General features: G+C 39.3%; 1 protein-coding gene across 1 annotated transcript in view; it reads right to left on the bottom strand.

Annotated features, from left to right (window-relative positions):
• LOC133457864 (ephrin type-B receptor 1-like) overlaps positions 1 to 12,482 on the bottom strand; it is a 122,934-nt gene that overhangs the window by 66,578 nt on the left and 43,874 nt on the right. Inside the window, exons 4-6 of the mRNA XM_061737233.1 lie at positions 12,192 to 12,410; positions 11,909 to 12,089; positions 1,501 to 1,656 (exon numbers count right to left, since the gene is read on the bottom strand). Of these exons, the coding sequence (XP_061593217.1) occupies positions 1,501 to 1,656; positions 11,909 to 12,089; positions 12,192 to 12,410 (556 nt within the window). The remainder of the gene's footprint in view (positions 1 to 1,500; positions 1,657 to 11,908; positions 12,090 to 12,191; positions 12,411 to 12,482) is intronic.

The raw sequence follows: 12,482 nt of genomic DNA, 5'->3' as shown, positions 1-12,482 counted from the left end.
TTGACCACCAGCCAAAATTTATTTGATCTTTTTCCGCAATTTGCCTCACATTTTCCATCTCTTTTTCAAGGGTTGCCCAAGTCCCCGTGATCTGCTCCAAGGTCACTCCAATGAGTCTGAACAATGAGGACTGACACGCCGGCAGACACTGAACAAGGCTGGTATCCATGGACACGGACCGCTGAGGGCCCACGAGACAGAAATACAAAAGCAACTGTCAAATCCCGGAGAAGACAAAAAGGAACTATTTGGTAGAGCAAAAGGATTCATCCCAATTAAAACCATCCTCACATATATGGAGCCGAAAACAACGCAGATGTTTTGTGTCAGGGATGACTCTTTTTGAAGAGAACGTAAAATAAGTCATAAACTGGAGTACATGTGGAAGGTGATGGAAAACATCATGCCAAATTTCAGAGAAGATTTTTTTTTTGTTGCATTCCAGGTATTTGTCATTATTTCTGACATATGAGGCTCAAAGACTCTACTATTGAAATACATTTTCACGGTTCAGTCTTTGTGATAACAGGGTGCATAATAAAACACGTCAGGTGCATCGAAGAGTCATGGTACTTGCTGTCAGTCATTGGAATTGGATTTCCTGATGCAGCTCCCTGCTGCGTGATGGTGGAGCATGGCAGCTCCAAAGCTGTGCCGATCGTGAGCTTCCCAACACTTCCTTTGACTGTTTACAGCTAAAAATGAGTCTTAAAGTCAGCATGGGGGGAAATACCTACTGCATTATCATTTTTTAATTTGTTTGCGGAAACCATGGGTGCTAATTGGAATTCCAAAACAATAAACAAATACGCAAAATATATATGCTGCTGAAAAGAATCAAATGAAAGGTAGCACACATAAGAAGAATGCTACTTTAATTTATTAATGTATCACGGTGAAATGAAGACTATGACTGAATTAGAGCTATTTTAGTCACATAAAAAAGCTGTATTCAGGTCACCAGTAAGTGTGCAGACACAAACGTGTGATTACATGCTTCATACACAAATACTTCATAAACAAACACAAACAGAAACAGATGATGAAACACAGTTTGAGAGTTTCCAAGTCCAAAATGATTCATGTCTCAACCTACTTATACCAACCCTCTGTGGGACAGAGAGGCTCGGTGCTTTGTCTTGGATAGAAACATACCCGCTTCAACACACTAAACACATATTTGGTTTGGTGGAAATCTGCAGGAATGTGGCAGCATTATTACTTACTGCTCCCCAAATCCCAGAGCAGGGATGGAAGTGTTGCAGAACTCCGAGTGAGCGGCAGAAATTGAGGGCGATATGATAAATCAAAGCAGATGTTAGCTTTTCATTTAATTGTGAAATATTACACTGTCAGTGGTGTCAGCTTCTGACAGGCAATAATCTGCAAGTGAGCGGTCACACGAGCTGCATTGGTCATCTTGATGCGTAGATACACAGAGCCACGTGAACTGATAATCTATTCTTGTGTGTTTGACAGGGAGAAAAAGGACTGACTCACTGGTGCACGTGTCCTCTGGTTTTTCCATGTCTCCGCGGTAATATCCGTTCCGACAACCGCAGAGGGTGGCAGCTTCGATGGTGGAGCGACTGTTGAGTGGACATTGCTGACATAATCCTGCCCCCTGGGACGACTTAAAGGTGCCCTGAGGGCAAGCTGTGAAGGAAAAGAACAAAAAAACATTTAAAAGAAAAAAACTACTTCCACCTGAAAGCAACAAATTATAATATTGCAAGCCTGACTCATGTTTCTGAGCCTTTTGTTTTGCCTCAGTGACGAGAAATCCCTCCGTTTAGAAACAGAATGCGACAACACAGTTACTGGTGGAATAGGGTCGATAAATTACAGATGAGGACTCTCTAGGTATATCACCACACTGCCAACATACATAAAAGCACATGGGCCATGACACAGAATCAGGCTGCCACTGATTATCTGCAGGGGAGACTATGGTTTTGTCTTTGAGCAGCTCTTTTATCAAGAGTTTTACTTTTCATCCATCTCACAGCGATTCATCAGCGGCCCACTCGTTATTATGGAGACGACCTATGTCTGCGAGGCACAGGTGAAACACTCTATTAATGGTTCCGGCACATATTCTATTAAAATTAGGGCTCCATATTACAGATAGCGACGAGCTTGTTCTCCATTTAGAGTCGCATCTAAAGACGTCACCCTCATTTCGTCTATCTGTCGGAGCGGCTTCTTGGTTACCTGGGTGACGAATCTTGCCCTTTTTATGAAAGGGTTGCAGGGTTAATCATCAAGAGAAGAGCAGAAAATCGAGATGTACTGTCACTTTTCAAGTAAAGTTGCCGGCTCAGACCACATATTTTTGTGACTGTTTGTGCTTTCTAAATGTAACTAAGGTTTTTTCTTAAATTAAATATAACCAAATAAATATTGATAATTAAAATAAGGCGTATAAACCTAGACAAGCAGTGACTGGCAGCAAAACTAGCAAATTCTACACATCTAAGAAATGGAAAAATTTTTAAGATTATTTGAAGCACGTCTGCTTAAAGTCTTTTATTCATTCTTTGTCACCATATTTGTTGGGAAGTTTATTTTTAATAATTCTATAGCCTAGTCCGGGGGTCAGCAACCGGCTCTTTAGCGCCGCCCTAGTGGCTCCCTGGAGCTTTTTCAAAAATGTTTGAAAATGGAAATAACTGAGGGAGGGAAATATATTTTTTGTTTTAATATAGTTTCTGTAGGAGGACAAACATGACACAAACATTCTTAACATTTTCCAATGCTGTAAAAATGTGTAGAACAGGCCAAAGGGATTATTTCCAAAGGGAAAAAGAGAAAAATAACTAAGGAGAAAAGAGGATTCAACGTTTCTTCGACCGAATCATTTGCATGCATTGCCTGAATGTTAATAATATAACTAATATAGATAAATTCAGCATGTGTTGCCTTCATTCCAAGGCTTATACAAGACTTAATTTTTTGCGGCTCCAGACATATTTGTTTTTTGGTCCAATATGGCGCTTTCAACATTTTGGGTTGCCGACCCCTGGCCTAGTCAGTCATGTCCATTCATGTGGGTCTGGTACCCCTCACATTCACAGCCACTGACACAGAACATACCAAACCAATCACAGTGGAGTGGGGGCGGGCTTTAGGCCATGACTCATGTAGGCGTGTCCAAGTGCCACTACTCAATTCAGGGCTGCTAATGACGCCTAGATCAACATGTTTTTGCTGCTAAACCAAGAACAGTCATTCCTGCTCCACTTCAGGCCATTTTAGATATCTGTTGATATTAGTCTGGTTGTCACTGTTCTTATGTCACATGCTTCATTTCTCTGATTGGCTGTACGTCTATCCAGTGGCATCCAGAGCCAGTTTCTTCTGCATTTGTTGGTACCGTCGCCTGGGACTCCGTTAAATCCATTGGAACAAGATGCTTTTCATTTAAGGAAAGTTATTAGAATGTCTGCTTGGCCAGGGTGAAACTTTTGTTTAGAATTTTTCTTTGAACAAGCACCAAGTCATAAGAAGATGTTTGTGTATTTCCTGACGAATCTGCCGACTGACTTCCTATTGTGACTTCAGACCAGCATTTGATTCTGTTTTTCTGTGAGATCAGGCTCCCTATTATGGGATTGGGAGAACCTATCACAGGTGATTCTGCACATGGTGCCAGTCATTTGCAGAGCTATCATAAAGAAACAGACAGTTGTGCACATAAAAACACAAAAACACGTCCTCAGACAGACTCGTGGCCAACTTATGACACCTCTTGACCGAGTGGGACGGAAGCCTGAGCACCCGGACAAAAATCAAACAGGCTCTCAGAAAACAATTAAACAGAATTATGAAATGAAACGCATCTGAAAAAAACACTTGTTATTCAACATTCAACACTGGCTCATTGTATATACTCTGCAGCCCAGTAAGGAAGAAAATAAAAACCTAGAAACAGAAAAGTGGATTAAATGTTTCGGTTATACTTCGAGAAAAAAAAAATTGCATAAAGAATAAATTATGAAAAATCTATTTTCAAGGTCAACAATGCACATCTCCAGAAAGGTTTTTTTTAAACAATAACACCATATGTATTCAAGTTTGTACAAAACTCATTTATGTACATCAACTCTTGTAAAGTGATGAATATTTCTTCACTTATGTTCATGACTAAGCTCCAGGAGAACATCCCCACGATCCCTTGCTATTCTTATCTAAAAATAGCAGGATTTTAATGCAACAAATACAAGCCTTGCCCCACGTTGTCTCTGGCAAAAGTGCTGTAGTATTTTTAACGTCGTATACATGCATTATTAATTACAAAGGTCAGCTTCTGCCTGAACATGAGCATGGTTAACAGAAACAGGATCTTCTACCATGAGGTTCCAGTGGTCAATTATTTTACTGAATCAATGAAATATGTGGATTTGTTGCAACATTAGGCTAACATTTTTAAGCAGCAATAGTGCTGAGCTTAAATGAAGAATAACAACTGAGCCAAGTGAGAGAAACCCAAGTCCTTTATATTTTCTCATGTTTGGTTTTGATATATTTATTTTCCTTTGTTCTCTGTCATAATTTTGAACTGTATCTCCAAGATCTTTTTAAGATCCTAAAATCAAAATACAAATGCTTGATCGATTTTATGTTGGTTTGTAGAGGAATGGCGTACACGCTGGATCCCACACATCTGTAAAGAACCTAGGAGTTTGCTTTTTTTATGCTAAAAAGAGGGCAAATTAAATTTCAGGAAATGTAGGATAAGTGTAAAACATAAATGTGATCTATGGGTAGAGAATCAATGCTAAATCAGATTAAAATGTTTCTTGGAAATACGTACAAGATTCTGACTGACCACAAATAAGAGCGAAGTGGTTTAAAGCAGGTCTAGAAATAGGAAAGCAGATAACAGGACTAGAAATCGAACACGTTTGATACACGAGAAGACACTGATGCAAACATGCACAATGCACTAAAGACTTTTATTTCTCTTTGATTCCAGCGTTTGAGAAAAGTTAAGGCCAGATCAAGTTAAACCCAGCAGTGTACAGACACAGTTTTCATCAAAAATGAATTTGGATTGCCATGAGTGAACTATTATTTAAGAGTCCAGAATTGTTCATGCTCTTTCTTTCAGCAGTCACTGGGACTTTCAACCCCACATAAAGACTACACCAAGATTTTTGAGGAAAACAGTCTTTCTGAAAACATACAATTATAATAAGGCATTGGTCTGCAAATGCAACTAAAGTGGACAAGAAATGATTATTAGTAAATGTAAACATGGATGGAAGGTCTCAGCCAGAGTCCAGAACCTAATCCCATCCAGAAACTTTGCAGGTACATGAAGATTGAAGGCATGCCTTTCTTCAAACATCAAAGACCTGGACATTCCTGGACATCACCAGCCCTTTCTCAGTCTTCAATTTACAAATCCTCAACTCTTCCTCCCCAGCAGAGATGTGGGATGTATATTACAGATCCTGCAAGGATCGCTCACAGAATGCAATGGTGTATCTTCTTCTAAAGACCCTCCAAGATGCCTCCTTCCTCTACAGGGGCTTTTTTAGGAATTATGACATTTCTTATGCCGAGAGTGGTTGTCATATCAAGAGAATGGAAGATTTGACAAATGAGTGGCACTTACAGAGTCTGAAAGCAATTAAACAGACCTGTCTGGTTTGTTGTGACTGCAAAGACGAAAGTATTTCGTATTTCCATCGAAAGTAGCAGTGTAGTTGCTGTAGCATTTTTAGGGATTCCATTTCCATGTACAGTCTCTAATATCTAATACAATATTCGAACGATTTAGTGCAGGGGTGGACCATCCTGGTCCTCGAGGGCCGGTGCCCGGCAGGCGTTAGATGTTTCCCTGCTTCAGCACACCCTGATGCAAATGACTGCATCATTAACCGACTTGCTGACAAAGAGCATTCATTTGAATCAGGTTTGATGAAGCAGGGAAACGTCTACTAGGACAGCGGCCTACCTCTGATTCATAACCAACTTTCCAAACCAAATTTTAAAATTTTTACATATTCAGAACTCAGCATGGTACGAGTAAGCGAGAGATCTATCGTTAAAATCCATATTCAGATATTAATTTGAAATTCATTCATTATTTATTTATATCATCACAAAACAAGTAGGCAAGCTCTGGTAAACACACAGCGAGTAACTCGGGTTCACGTCCACAGGAAGAACATTTGCAACACACCGTTAAGCTTTGTATGCTCAAACTAAACGTGTCAACATTATGTCTGGTCCGACTGAATATGTGGGTCCCTGTTTTTATTAATCCTAACATATTTAAAGACAGTTTAAGATAAAAAATCTTATCAAGCTCTTTAAAGACTCTCTTTAGAAAGATCTGTTGCAGCAAACATTAGGAACAAAATGTTTATATATCAAAAAAGTAAAAGCTGCTGAGGATTGACAACCATGTTGCCGTTTACATTGAGCTGAACCAAACACATTCCCGACTCCTGTGTCCTACAAAATGGATACAAAATGTGTTTACAACTTGAAATGTGAAAACCTTGTTAAGATTCAGATTAAGTCTGCCCTCTTCTACGTAAGCCTACTTTTCTGAGAACTCCTTCAGATCCAGACATCTACCTTTCATACACGCCGCAGCTTAAGTTCCTCTTGGGGTGTGAGTGCATGTGTGTGTGTGTGTGTGTGTGTGTGTGTGAGTGCGTGTGTGTGTGTGTGTGTGTGGGTGTGGGTGGTTGTTTGAGTGCGCACGGGGGTCTTTCAGTCTTGAACAGGCAGATAGACATCTGGCTTGTCAAGGTCATTTATTCAACAACCCTGCTCATACACATGGGGCGTGTCACCATGGAAACCACTCTTGTTCCATCTCTGTTACTTGTTTCTACACACCTTTTTACCTTAATAATTATTTATCTGGGAGGATCAGACCAAATAAATAAATATGCAAAAGTGGATTCATGTTGGATCACATTCTACACTGTTAGAGGAAAATAAAATCAGAATGCAATGATTTGCAAATGTCATACATGAATATTATTATTCAAAATGCATCATACAAAACATTTAAACTGCTAAAACAGAGTAAATGTACCATCTTAGAAAACCAGGTACGTTTGATGTATCCAACTAGTCCTCAACAAATGAGGACTACTTGGGACATGAAGATGTAAACCACTCTGTCACATCCCCTCTTCTTTTAACAACAGTCCATATATGCCTGAAACTGGGAGCCTATGTGGGTCTAACCTGTAATAAGCAACGGTGTCTTTTTTCCAGATTTGCAAACTGCCTCTTCTACAGGAACCAGTACACTGCCAAACCATGAGATATGCAAAATCTATGCTTTTTCATGCCCTTCGTCCATTTTTAAACAGACGAGACAGTGTTTTTTTCTGAATCACATCAATTTATGCCTTTTTTTCCCCTTGATACAACTTTAAACTGCATTTTTGACATATATATACACACACACACACATACACACACACACACACACACACACTCACACAGAGGAACATGTTTCATTTTAAATTTTTTATGTCTGACTACAAATATTTATGAAGATTTTATTTATTTATCTTTTACACAGCATCCCAACACTATTAGAACTAAGATTGTATTTTGTCATCTAATTTCAGCATTCTTCCATTATTTAGCACCCTTGTCCGAGGGTGTTCAAGTAAAGCTTTGAATATCAGAATATAAGTGTGAGAGCTTTGACAACCGGTCTGGTGTACTTTCTGAGTAACCTAGAAGAAAAAGAAAAGGCAAAATATGGTGGAAATAACTAACTACTGAGAGTTACATGTGAATAAGGTCAAAGATCCTCTATACAGAAGATAGCGCATTACCGTTACTGCCAATGGTATGAAATGGTATACACTTCCGGTCTCCTAAGTGGGCGTGGCCGCCCCTCTCCCCACATCGTTTTGGAACATAAAACACTAGATACAGTACAACTTTCTTCCAAAAAGACTTAAACAATAAAAATAACAGTATTATTAAGCAAAGAAGCAAGTTTTATTTTAGTTTTAAACTTCATTTTATCCGATGGGAAAACGATGAGAGCCAAATCTCGCGAGAGTGTGTTGCTCAGACAGAGACAGGTCTCAAACAAATTTCATTTTCTCCTAATCTGCTGGTCTGAAAATTGCCATTTTGGTGTCAGAATGTTCAGAAGGTTTGTAGCTTTTGAAAAATGGGTCCCATATTTACTTAGGTTACTATGGGGCGAAGGAATTGGTAATAATCTGTGCTCACGTTCACTTTTCCCATAGGACTCAATAGACTCAGGACCTACTTCCGGTCTCCTAAAGGGGCGTGGCAGTCACGTGACACAGATACAGGAAACTGAACCGTACAGGGCTGTCTCGTTTATTGAACGTCTCTGATAAGGTCCAAAGAGTTACAAAGCCACACAAAATGCCACATGCAAAATGCATAACCTTTGCAAGCGCTGTCGTCACACAGTCACTATGTGTATGGCATCCGTCTAAAACAGGCTCCAGCATTAACAAATCAATCATTAAAAACTTGCATAAGCGTGTGGGTCTTTGTGGTGAAACCCAGCAGGTTTGAAAAAAATCTGCAAGCTTTGTGCAGGTTCACAGCGGGATAAGATTGTGTATTCAGCAGCAGGGCTTACGTTTGTACCGTGGTGCATTTGTAGAAAGAGTCTGAATATTTTTACACAAATACACTGCCACACTTGCTCTTTCAAGCACAATCACACACACGTACACATAGTATCCTGATCACTTGCCAGTTTTGTCATATGGTTTGCACAATATGGTGATTTGGTGCAAAATAAACACCATCTCTGTGGCTCGACACACACAGACACTCAAAAAGACAACCATCTGTTCCAATAGTGAGTCCAGCTTCCTGCCAAGTTGTTATCAGCTGATTTGGGAGAAAAAGCACACCAAAAAAGATGCCAGCTTGAGGGGGAGAGAGATTGGACACGATCTCTCCCACGACAGTTTAAATGTCAGTTTCAGCAAAAAGCTCTGGGGAGGTACATGAGGTGTACGACAAAAATACAAGACATGTCAGCTGACTCTTTCTTTGGTTTGTGTCCACACATATGTCACACAGATGATCCCAAACGAGTGGAAAGAGAGAAAGGGAGCTGACTCAAAACTAATATTTCAATTTATGAGCGAGTCTGTGTGAAATACTGTATATAAACAGATATTCAAGGAAGAATTATCTTGACAACAACATTACTAGAGTAAAGATTGTATCTTTAAGTTGTATAGGTTGGGGACGTGACAATAACACAATTGCAATATGGAAACATATGGAAACACCTGACAAAGAATATGTCAGGTTTTAGAAGTGGACTGTCCTCCTTTAGAAAGTAGATGCAGCAATAATTTAAAACCAGAACATGTTGCTGTTGGACAAGAGTGAAAAGATCCCTCTTGGACAAAATGCCCCAAAGCAGAAGAAAAAGGTTAATTAGCATAGACAAGCTAACAAAAGGTCAATACTGTAGAGAGTTTTTTTTTTGGTTGTATAATAGACCAAAAATTTGTCCATTTATCATTCAATATCACTAAGGTGACTGCTTTTTCTTCTATTCATTTTTTCTTCCTCAAGGTTGTGTTTTCAGACACACTGATACACCGCTGCCATGTCCTTTCATGCTGCATTTAAAAAGTTCACAACTGGTATCAGAGTGAAACGGAAACATAACTGGGAGTACATGTAGCTCAATGATCATGATTCCAGCGGAAAGGCCTCACCAGAAAGACACACTCCCAGAACAAGTGGGCTGGATCCATCCATCATCAGATTCGCTTGTACGCTGATGATACTATTTTGTGCTCATTTGGCCCCTCTCTTCACTCTGCAGCGTCCTCCCTTCAGCTTAGCTTCTCCTGATAAGCAATCCTTTTACAATCTTCATCTTCGCCTTCATTTTAATAAAACTGAGTGCATTATTTTTCATTGTAGAACTAATGCTTCCAGCCCCCCTAATATCACTTGTGTAGACGGATCAACTGGAATTTGTCTTGTCATTTAAAAATCTTTGTATTTGGTTGGACTCTTTGTTATCGTTCTCTATGCATATAAATAATCTACAGTCTAAAATAAAGTCCTGTGCCGCCTTTCTTTTTCACATTAAATCTTCTTTTACTCGTGCTACGAGATTGACTCTCGTCAAAACAACTGTTCTTCCTTTTGGATAATGGTGACATAATTTATAAAATGGCCCTGAAAGTTCATTTTGAAAAAAAAAGGAGGTTTTTTTATCACTCAGCCATACGTTTTGCTACCAACGCATCTCTTAATACCCACCATTGTGATCTCTACAAATTGGTTGGTTGGTCATCTCTTCAGTGTTCGTCACTCCACCATTGGTTTCTTTTTATTTACAAATCCATTTTGGGAGAAAAAACACCTCCATATCCGTCATCTCTCCTTCAACGATATGTTCTATTAACCAGAACATATCCTACTCGATCAACCCACTATAAGTTTCTCATTCCTTGGGCCCTCACTATTTTTGTATGGAATTAATTTAATTATGTTGCAGCAAATGACTGGAACTCTTTTCAACATACTCTCATACTTAAATTTTTTTTTTTTCTTTATACTCAGAGGCACCTCAAACTTTTACCTAGTAAAATAAAGGTAAACTAGAATAAAATGATCTATTAGTATCACAGCTTTCTTTAGGAGAAAGGCAGGGGCACACTGTGGACAAGTCACCTCTAAAAAAAAAGATGCCAAAACAGAAAAATGATTTTTATAATAAAATAAACGGATGGAGGAAGTTTCCTAAAATCTAAATCAGTTTCACACTGCAAGATCAAACACCACTACCACTTATGATTCTTGAACTTTCAGAAAACCATTGATATATAAGTTATTGAAAAATGTTGTCTGTAGAAAAAATTAACCAAACCAACACATTGGCAGACTTCAGCCAATGATGTATTGAAGCTGAAGCACACAGAAGACTATTCAGTCAACGCTCTCTTTTATCTTTCAGCTTTCAACCTCTCTGACCCTCTGGAGATCCCTCTTTTTTTCCTTCTATTATTCCTCTCTTTTTTGCCTTCTACCTCTCTAATACTTTGAATGTTCTGGACCAATTTCCAGCAGACTAATCTGTCTGCAGCACGCTAAACTAATTAACATGGGATGAAGTAGCCTCACTTATCATTTCACCATATGTACATACATCACACGCTCTCCACACACACACCTACACTCACACATTTATGCACAAAATGAATGAGACTCTCAGGGGAGAAAAAGAAATGATGGGTACTACTTCAGAAAGGAAATGGGGAAGGAGGCCAGATATAAAAAGGAGGGAAAAGAGGTGCAGATATGTGGAACATCGGGGAACAGGAGCTATTCCTGTACCGTATTCATCCAAGTCGTGCCTCAGCAAATGTTAACATTAGGAGCACTGTGTGCTGCACCCTTGGGTAAAAAATATAAACACTATACATATATGCAGTTATTCAGAAAGAAATGTGAAAAACAAAAACATAGCATTGGTATTTTCTACACGATTCACATAATATACATCATAATTATAAAGTCCTGACTTTAAGACAGAATTCACAGTATCATTCAAATGTTTTCATACCATATTTGAGATTACTTTTGTGGCTGAAACATTTTCTCTCAGTATGATCTATTAACTTTTGTATGCTTTTGAGATGTTGATAGCTCTCACAGTAAGACGACCGTTCCTGAATATTGGAAACATGTTTGCTAGATATTGATTGCCGTCACGGTTGCTTGTTAGCTTTTCCTTCAAAACAAAATGAAATTTATGCGCGTAAGCAAGAGCGTTTGTGAAAGCAAGGTCTTCAGAATATACTTAAGTTACTGTACACTGCAGCAGTTTTACACCATTTTGTCTGCGTGCAGAATTTTTCAACGCAGCTTCTTTAATGTAAAGATGTACCTCGACACACGTTGCCGTTGTCGGGCTCGTAGCCCGCCTTGCAGCTGCAGCTGCCGATGGGAACCATCCACTCTCCATCTCCGTTACAGTAGAGCTTTATGGGCACATCTACCTCCTCAGCATTGGTGATGCAGCTTCCTCTGGCGATAACTAATGAGGTGGACTCTGCTCCTGTCAGGGTCTGCACACAACAAAAAATGAAAAGGAAAAAATCTTTCCCCATTAAAACAGTTGAAAGAAAGTTTGATAAAAATAAAAATTTTTATGAAGTTGTGGTCCATACCTCTGGGAAATAAGCAAAGTTCTGGACTATGCTGGGACACTTTTTGTAGAAAACTCGAACAGCCAGAAGTGACATGCAGGCACCCAGATCCTGGAAGGCCAAGTGGAACCCTCTTCCTCTGGACAGCGGACCGAAACTCCTAATTTCTGTGTTCACCTTCATGAGCCTGCCCCCAAAATCCACCTGGGAGAAACTCTCATCTGCTGCAATGGTATCAACCTAAAAGGAGAAGAAGCAGAATTATAAAAGAAACTACAAACATTTGTGTATGTCCAATTATTCTCCCAATCG

The sequence above is a fragment of the Cololabis saira genome, chromosome 13 (assembly GCF_033807715.1).
Source record: "Cololabis saira isolate AMF1-May2022 chromosome 13, fColSai1.1, whole genome shotgun sequence".
NCBI lineage: Eukaryota > Metazoa > Chordata > Actinopteri > Beloniformes > Belonidae > Cololabis > Cololabis saira.
This window is presented reverse-complemented; position numbering and strand designations above follow the sequence as displayed.